The sequence below is a fragment of the Lemur catta genome, chromosome 2 (genome assembly GCF_020740605.2).
Source record: "Lemur catta isolate mLemCat1 chromosome 2, mLemCat1.pri, whole genome shotgun sequence".
NCBI lineage: Eukaryota > Metazoa > Chordata > Mammalia > Primates > Lemuridae > Lemur > Lemur catta.
Genome location: NC_059129.1, coordinates 103,341,575 through 103,351,565, shown reverse-complemented (window position 1 = coordinate 103,351,565; position 9,991 = coordinate 103,341,575). Strand labels below are relative to the sequence as shown.

The following is a 9,991-nucleotide window of genomic DNA, read 5'->3' as shown; positions in this document are numbered from 1 at the left end:
TAAGCTCTATTTTAGTAATAACTTTTAAGTAGCAGGAGTGCACCATTCATTGCTATACTAAACCAAAAGTTCCTGTTATGGAGTGTTTGATGCTCTCAAAATGTCCCTGAACTTTACTCAAACTAAAATTTACCTATTTCCCTCATACTAAGCTGCATTTAAACAGGTTAAAAGTACAGTGATAAAGAACATAAAATAAAATGTCAAGGTAAAAAAGGCATAACTCTGAGTTCACTCATCCAGTGCCCCACCAACAAAAAAATTCGCCCATATGAGATTTGTTGGCCTGGCCTACAGGGCATGTTCCAACCCCACACTAGTGCACTCAATGGGCTGTACCTATAATCACTCTCAGTGGCTGACAGTTCCCCCAGCTGACAGTTTTTAGCTCTTTTGAGAATTCTGATTTTTGCAGGTACCTGAGGGTGGTGAACATACCCTAAGGTGACCCCCAACGAGTCAAATCCCTGTTCTAGCCTCTCCCCTTGAGTTTGGTGGAACCCACGACTTACTTCTAACTAACAGAATATGGCAAACGTGAGGAGATGTCATCCCCATAATTACATTATGTTATATAAGCTCCAGGTTAGCAGACTAGGGTAAGAGAGTCTCCGGTTGGCTCTGAAGAAGCTGCCATGTTGTGAGAGGATCTACGAAAGGGCCACGTGGCAAGGAATGGTGGGACGCCTCCAGGAGCCGAGAGCGGTGCCCAGCTGACAGCAAGAAACGGGGATCCCAGTCTACAACAGCAAGGAACTGAATACAAGTGCATGGCCCTGGCAGAGGACCCCACGCTCCAGAAAAGAATGCACCCCTATCTGATTGCAGTGACTGCAGCCAGTGAGACACTGAGTAGAGGACTCAGTTAAGTTATGCCCAGATTCCTAATACACAGGAACCGCGAGATAAATGCTGCTTGAAGCAACTGAATTTGTGGTAATGTGTTGGCAACAGAAAACTTGGGTATTGGTTACTTACATATCAGCACACACTACCTAAGAACCAATCATTAGGATGAATGCTAATTCTTAGAATTATACTCAGTCTTTTCCTTCCAATATGGAAATACATTATCAAGCTTCAACAATGTCTATGATTTCATACATCCATTCACATTTTGGTTTATGGAGCCCCAGTGAATTTTCCACTGTGGATTTTGAAATTTTCTACCATATTCATATTATCATCCCTTTCTCCCCGAGCTGCATCTTCTAACCTCTAAAACTGCTACTGCCTAAATTCCAACAAACTGCGAAAAAATAATAAATGGAATAGAAGTAATTTCCAAGTTCTAGCTAAGGGAAAAGTACAGTATAAAAAGTGTAAGAGGGGGCCAGGTGCAGTGGCTCACGCCTGTAATCCTAAGATTTGGGGAGGCCAAGGTGAGAGGCTTGCTTGACACCAGGAGTTCAAGACCAGCCTGGGCAACATAGTGAGACCTCGACTCTACAAACAAATTTTTTAAAATTAGCCAGAGTGGTAGCACAGAGCTATAGTCTTAGCTACACAGGAGGCTGAGGCAGGAGGATCACCTGAGCCCAGGAGTTCGAGGCTGGAGTGAGCTATGATCATGCCATTGCACTCCAGCCTGGGTGACAGAGCAAGACCCTATCTCTAAAAAATAAAAATAAAAAGAGCAAGAGGTTTTTTTACCATTAATTTCTCCACCAGTCCTCTCCAAGGCTATTAGGTTACTAACATGAACCAATGTTGTGGCAGGCATATAAGGTGAATGGGCAGTGGTCAAGAAAGGCGCTATATTACTCTTAAAACAAAACAAAGACAAATCAATGGAAATTAGATAAGACAATGCAGACATACTCCAATCAGGTAGAAATTAGATGTCATTTAGTATAAAACTTGGGAAGAAGTAAACCAAATCTGTCATTAGTTGTAGTCATTTTTCAAAGGATAGTCCAAGCCAGTCTTGCCATACTCATATAAAGTACCCTTTCTAATCTTGACTGCCAGGACACCACATCATCTTCTAATCTTTACTTTGGTTCCCCAAGAATTTCAAACTCAGGAAGGAGGAGCCCCCTATGGGTGACACAAGTATTCCAATCACTGGAAAAGACTGTGTCTCATTGTAAATTAAACTTGCGGTCTGGTTCACAGTGCTTACGATAGGAATACCACCCAAACCTGATGAGGAGCAAATCTTGGAACAGTAAGGCTCAAACCAGCCTCTGTCAAAAAGACCTCAGAGGACCCCATCTACATCCCTACCACTAATGTAGTAACTCTGAAACAGCTTTTAAAATCAGAATATAGTGTCTCCAAATCCCATTTGAACATAATCAGAGAGAAAATTAGCATATAAAAATAACTTTTCTTTTTAAAATGTCCGTAAAGATAGCATAATCTCCATAATTGAATGAATTACTGTATTTCACTGAATCTAAGACACTGACTGTAAAACACATTATTTTATACATGCGTATAGGAAAAAACTGTCAATTAAACTTTGTCACAATGTTAAATGATCACTGATTGTAAGACACATCCTGATTTCAGAGATGTTAAAAGTGTGGGCGAAAACAGTATAACTCAGAATTGATGAAATGCGGTACTAAAAAATGTGTTCTTCACAACACATGAAGTATTAAACATTATGTACATTAAATTGACATGTATTCGCAATCAGTAGCACATTCTTAAAGCTATCTATCATTTCTGTTTCACTTCTCATTTGAAATGAGGAACGGGCTGGCACTTGTATTAATTTCTAGCAGACATCTTGCACAAACTTTAAAACTTATGGATTCCCAATCTGGAAATCGTCTCATTTTCATTTCGAGAATCAGGCGGCGAGATAAACAAGGCCTATGTTAAATGACTGAGTGCAGAGCCAGAAGGCAAAGTCAAGGCTTGAAGCCAGGTCTCTTGGCTATTCTGTGTTCTCTTCACAGGAATCAGAGATCAAATGGGTCATTAGCATTCTTTGGTCCAACCCCACAGATAAGGTAAAGCAATAAATAAAAATATCTGTCCATTTCCAAAGATGCTCTTTTATGAAACTACTCTCAACTTTCCTGGCAGAATACTGACACCTAGAAATTTTTTCAGCAAATCAATTCAACTCCTACATGGTTTTGTTCTATCAGAATGATACCCAACTTCTCAAAAACAAATGCTTTCTTCGTATGCTCTGAGGGATGAAGACCATAAATTATTACCTAAACAGCCACATACCAAACATTAGCCTCATAACAAGATCCTACTGTACGAGACCGTTTGAATATTTATGGAAGCCTCTGCGAATTACAGAACATTTCAAAACTTTTTAGCATTTGTTATAAGCAGACACAGAAATTTCGATCCCCAAAGCATGTTGAAAGTCTGCTGATGCTCTGCTTTGACTGGCCTCTTTAGAAGTGGTGATTATTCAAGGATGTCAGCAAGTAATCCATCTTCTCTAATCGTTAGTCCCTTTTGTCCTGGTTTCTGGCAAGGTGCTTCACAGGGGAATTGCCAGTATCAACGAGAGACGACTCAAACACCAGTGCATTTGAGAGGGACTGGCTGGAGACTTCAGCTGTGGGCTCCATCAGAATATTTCTAGATGTCTCTATCACAGCATGCCTCATTGTATCATTCATTTCAATCACTTCAAAATCCATTTCATTCCATTTTTCTGCATCCTCCTCTTCATTCTCATCCTCATAGTCATTTAGCCCCGAGCTAGAGAGCAAAGCTTTCTGGTCCTCACTCTTTCTATTTTCTTTTCGCTGGCGATCAAGAGGTGAAGTGGCTAATTTATACAGCACAGGAAATAAAATACCAGTGGCTATTGATGCCCCCAAAGAGGTATACAGAACTACCGGCAAATCAGGATATTTTCCTTGAAGAATTCCAATTACTGCAGGAATAGCCATTTCTCCCAGGGCAGCACCGACTACAAAAAATGCTGCGGCTTTGCCATGGATGGTTGTGTACTGCTCAATCCAAGAAACACCACTGGGAAATGTGGTTGCCATTGAGGCCCCATACACTGAAGTTGCTATCCAGAGACAAATTGGGCTCTTGTCAAAAAGCACCAGAAATAAAGATGAAGTCAGGCTGCCAATGTTGCTCAACACAATCAGGGTTCCAGGTTGTAAACATGTAGCAAAAAAGATGGCCAGGCCCCTGCAGGCCGCGAAGGTGCCCCAGAAGATGGAGTTCAAGCCAGCCGCTTCACTCTCTCTCATGCCAGCATGGGTGGTTGCAAATGAGAAAACGTAAGAGCCATATGTTACCTCAGCTCCAACATAAAAGAAGAAGAACACGAAAAGGAGACAAAGGAGAGCGTTGTGATACTTAGCTCTACGAAATGTCTGAACAGATGCTTTTGCTTTTTCCCGCTTTGAGTATTTCTTTAAAAACAGAGCAAAAAAAAGGATAGAGACCACTAAAATATAGGTACCAATAATAGCATAAGCCCACAGTAAATTCATATCAACAGGTATTCCAAACAGAGATTCTGAGTCAGCTTCAGATGATCGGTTGAGTGTAGGATGGTGATAGTCAAACTCTGTGTGGTTTTCAGCAGGCACTGCCGTACCCAATGCCAGTTTAGCTAGCAGTGGAGCCAAAAAGGCACCCAAGGCAAAACAGAAGTGTAAGGCCTGCATATGTGGGGCTCCTTTGTCCCCCCAGAGAGCCAAGATAAGGACGTTACCACCTACCAATGAAAGATGGGGAAAATGATTTAAGTTAAACATAGTAACTTAGTTAAAAAAAAACAAAGAACAGTTTATTACTATCAGAAAGGGGAGGAGTCTATTTACATGGCAAAAGTATTAATATTCTAAGCTTCAAACACTGCAAGTAAGTCAATTTTATGAATAGCAAACTCTAACCCACTACCATTAGAGAACTCTTAAGCATTGTAATATCACATACTCAGAAATGGAATTCTACAAGCTAGTAGACCACTACCTCCTAGAGCCAGGCGCATTAGCAAGAGGCTTTTTATAATGCAGTTCTAGCACAAGACTGGGGAAGAAATATTTATATATTTATTTGCTTTTAAATATTTTAAATATATATTTAAAGGGCAAAATTTTACCATTAGATAGTGGTAAAATTACCAAAAGCTTTCTGAACTTACACTTGGTAGTCACTCGAGGAAAAGCATTTATTTATGTACAGAGCAGATGCAAAACAAATGTTCAAGAACCTGAACACTCCAGGATTCTGGTGTGCTCATTGCAAGAAACAAGGAGGCCTTTTAGCATCTCCACTTATTCTGTTCATACACGTACGAGGTGAAAGGGAAGATGCAGCACATCTTAAGCTATCTTTTTTTTCAACAGATATTTTCACATAAACATGTAATTCCACCCTGTAATTTCACAACCAAACTAAGCCGGAAGTATAATACTTCCCCAACATATCAAATAACAGTAGAGCAGAGAAGGGGGGCAGAAAGAGGATTTTAAGAGTAAACCTGTGTCATGTATGTTATCTAGTAGGTTTCAAAAGACGTGATGATACATGGAAAGGATCTACTGCAGGAGGACAGGAACTTTTGAGAGAGAAAAGAGCAGAAAAGAAAGAGAAAGAAAACAGTACACTGCTCTGGTTTCTCTTAGTTTGAAAGTCCGGGTACATTTAAAATTAGATGGCTGCTTCTATATTTTCTCAAATAATGGTTCCAGACTTGGTTTAACCTATTAAACCATCAATTCCTCCCATTTTACAATGATAAATGTTCTATCCCAAAATGAAAGCCCGCTTGCCTGCACTATAATTACCCACATGGGGCTCTTCCTATAAATCTACAATCCCTCATACAACAAAATTCTTTAGGTTCATTTCATAGCTGACTGCTCAGAAATAATCTCCCTAATTGGCAAGAAGAGTAGTTGCTAGAAAAGTGATTCACTCTGACTAAGTGACCCCATGACCAATTCCGTAGGACTGCATCATTTTAGGGGGAATTGCAAGGGATAGCTTAATGTTATCTGCTTTACTTATCCTAGTAGAAAGTGCCTACTCCCGGAGATGACACTAAAGAGCTCACTCACCTGTATCCAGAAGGCCAATTGAAGCACCAAAGACAGACATCATGACAATCAGTAATACTGCCGTCTTGCAGAAAGGAACAAGATAAAGACCAACGGTGGTCACCAACATTGACGCTCCTGAGAACAAAGGTAAAAAGTCAGCTATAAAAAACAATATTCATGCAGAGTCATGGATCACGTCAACATCATAAAAACTTCCAAAAATACAAAATAAGGTCAAATTAAAATTGGGTAACAATGAGTTGATGAGAGTTTCAGCTTCTACAAGTGGTTATTTCATTTAAATCTTATAATCTTTATAGATTATAACAAATTATTATAATATGAATACATTTCCAGCACTAATAAACTATAAATTATACCATAAGGCAAAGTTTTATAGCAAAAGAGACAAGCCAATAATTATTTATTTAAGTGTGTGACATTTAAGAACCTAAAGGGATTTTTAGACATGAGGTAAAAAAATAAAAAGGCAAAAATAAAATGCAATTACTGTAGTAGTTTGTAGTAAAAATTTATTAAATAAATTAATTTGGGGAGTAGGAAGCAAAATACAAGAAATACATTCTTTCAAGCCAGTCTGGAAACAAGAGGCATTACTTATTAATTCATTGACAATAACAAATTATTCTTGCTTCCAAAGGAATTTTATCACATTAATCTAAATTTTCTTTAAACATTTCAACTTATTCAAAAAAGAGTATGTTAAAAGCTTTGCCATCTATTTCCAGGGTGAGCTAGAGCAGTCTCAGGTTGTCATTGACATGGGACGGCAGGACAAAAACATAGCCTGTATCAGTTCATCCACCATCCCCTCTCCCTCTTCATTCCCAATATGGAGTCTAGACTGGGCAGGTAGGTTCAAGAAGCTCATTCTGATCGATGGTTGTCCCAGGAGATCTGCCCTATATTCTGATAAGGAAAGCGTTTTGGACAATCAGTATGTGTGATCCAGGAGTGGTGCCTAAATTATAGTAAAGGTAGGGAAGGCCAAGGATTGTTAACACACACTAGGGGCTGATCTAAGTTTCCAGAGCAGCCCAGCACAGGTTTCTTCTAACTGCCAAGGTGAGAGCAAGTACCAGGAAAACCCAGCTTCCATCCAGGACACCTGAACACTACCCATGTCAATTGTCAATCATCCTGCAGGCTAGTATTTTTTTCTTATTTAAAGACAAATTGTAAATTCATTAACAGTCATAAAGAGGCTAAATTCAGCATTTACTTACCCAAAAGTAAAAAATGATTCATTATGTCAAAAAGAACTCCACCAATCACAGAGCCACTCAAATATCCAAAGGCACGGCCCACAAAAATTAAAGACAGACTGCTGATATTTCGGTTCACATTTGTTGCCAAATCTTGAAACGTGGGTCCAAGTATAGCAACACTCATTCCCTAAAATTTAAAAAGACAAAAGCTTTTACTTACAACGATTAAAATAAAGTCTAACTATGTGGTAGCTTTTTCCACTATCAAAAACGGAGAAGGGGTGGCACATGAGGGTGGGATTACAATGTAATGCAGTAGAGGATAACTTTAAGTCCCCATAGTCAGGGAAAAGTCACAATGATGATACTAATACTGTACTAATAGAGGTACAGCTTCCTACTAATTTTCTAGTTGTGACAACTCTCAATTTTTAAAAAAATTCTTTAATTCTTCTGGCTTTCTGTTGCAATCCTGCTTCTTCTTTGAACAAAACCTTTAAAAGACTACTCTGTATTAAGTTAATAAATGTAACATTAAAACTATTCTTGAAATTTTTTTGTATCTTTTGAAATATACTACATGCACAAATAAAAATTTAGATGTTTAAAAATTTAATTATCAAAACATCACCTAGCACTCTGGGAGGCTGAGGCAGGCGGATCATTTGAGCTCAGGAGTTCCAGGCCAGCCTGAGCAAAAGTGAGACCCTGTCTTTACTAAAAATAGAAAGAAATTACATGGACAACTAAAAATATATATAGAAAAAATTAGCCAGGCATGGTGGCATATGCCTGTAGTCCCAGCTACCTGGGAGGCTGAGGCAGTAGGATTGCTTGAGCCCAGGAGTTTGAGGTTGCTGTGAGCTAGGCTGACACCACGGCACTCTAGCCCGGGCAACAGAGTAAGACTCTGTCTCAAAAAAAAAAAAAAAAAAAATCAAAATCTTATTCCCATTTTTTGATGCTGCCAAACAGCAATATTTGTGGATGCACACAGGGTCTTCCTTTGAACTACACATATAAAACTGCAGGAGATAAACAATTTAAACGTCTCAAAATCTACATTTTTCTTCAAAGAAAATCCCAAGCCATCCACAGTACAGTAAGACTTCCTTAGAAAATATTACATGCACATGTATCCAATAACTTTAACAATAAAATTGTACTCAAAGACAATGTAGTGTTAGCAAGAACTAAGGATTACAGTTGGCTTTCAAAGGAAATTCATTGCGCACTTAAAAATTGTTTCTAATCATTCTACATTTCAAAAATAATTAATTCTAACTGCACCGCTCTGCTCTAAACACATGGGTGTGCCCCCTGCCCAAGCAGGAGCAGTTCAAGACTAAGGAGCAGCGCGGGCACAGGCGCTGCAAGTGTCTAATCAAGCTAGTTCATGCCTCCCAACGACTTACAGCAGGAGCCGGCACGTAGTGAGGATTCACCAAGCTTCTGTAATAATTTCTTTCTTCGCCCTCAATCCCCAATCAAAATAAGAAACAACTGTAGTGAGACGCTAACTAGAAGTCACTCTTTTTAAGAGCACTCGCCCTCCCAACTCCCCAGGATCTCAATTATCGAGTGATAAAAGGAAGGTTTCCACAAATAGTGAATTGAGGGGCGGCCCAAGGGGTTGGCAAAAGGCGCTGTAGCTCTGCAGTTTGCTCCAAAAACAATAAAAATTAAAAAAAAATTTAAGGATCTGAAGGTTTGCTTTAAATAAGATCGTGGGCAGAATAAGAGGCATATTCCTGGCGCTTCCACTTAACTAGTTGTGTAATCTGGAAAACTCACTTTCCTCTCTGGGCCTATTTCCCTATCTGCAAAATTAATCAGAAATTCCAGAAATGCAGTTTTCTGTGTAACAATTTGGGGGTTGAGTAAGTGCGTGCGGAGAACAGCGCCTAAAAACCCGGGCAATCCCTCTTGCATCTCCCCATCCCTCAGAGGAGACGTAGGAAGGTTTTCTGGAGCCGAAAATCGTATTAGGAAAATCAGTTTTGCACTTGCCAATAACCCTCCAAGACTAGAATTGTGCCCATTTTCCAGAACACGAAACCGAGGCCCGGGCAGATTAAGTAACGCGCCCAAGGTCACACAGCTTGCAAGCAGCAAAGGCGAGACTCAAACTCCCAAGGCCACGTTCTCCGCAGGACGGCTGCTCATGCCCCAACCTGGGAGGGCTGCAGCCCCGACTCTCACCAATCCCAGGAAGGAGGCAAACAGGATCCCGGTGGTGAACCAGCGCAGCATGCTCCCGGCCCGGCCGCTCTGCCGGGAGACCGCCACTGCCTCCGGCTCATTCTCTGCGGGGGCCTCGGCCTGGATGAGCCGCTGCCCCGCAGCCGGGGCCCTGGCCCCACGGAGGTCCAGTTCCAACTCCAGCTTGGCGGCTCCGGAGAAGCGGTCTTGCTGCCGCCGGGCTTCTTAGCAGGACCACGGGAGCGCAGAGCGGAGCCCCGGCCCCGCCCCGCCAGGGAGACTGCACCTGCCGGAGCCACCTCCCCGGGGACAGCCCGGAGTCGGGGCCGGGAGGTTGAATTTCAACATGCGCTTGCTGCAGCGCGCCCTCCAGTTCGCACTGCGCCTGCGCCGGTCACATGGAGGAAATGTGGCCTCTCGCCAACCCGGACTGTTCTTCAAACAGGAAGTTGATGTGGTTGCCTAGGAGACTGGACGCCAGTCTCCAGCCTCAGCATCACACTCAGCTGAGCCCACAGAGACCAGCGGACGGGCGCCCCGTGGCGGAGCGAACTGAAGCTGCAG

General features: G+C 41.4%; 1 protein-coding gene across 1 annotated transcript; it reads right to left on the bottom strand.

The window, feature by feature from the left end:
* Nucleotides 1-3,224: 3,224 nt before the first annotated feature.
* On the bottom strand, nt 3,225-9,779 carry MFSD4B (major facilitator superfamily domain containing 4B). The gene is given in 5 exon segments (XM_045544193.1): nt 3,225-3,454; nt 3,456-4,666; nt 6,015-6,131; nt 7,244-7,412; nt 9,428-9,779. Coding segments are annotated over 5 exon segments (1,584 nt in total). The 5' UTR covers nt 9,479-9,779; the 3' UTR covers nt 3,225-3,418.
* Between the last annotated feature and the right edge of the window lie 212 nt (nt 9,780-9,991).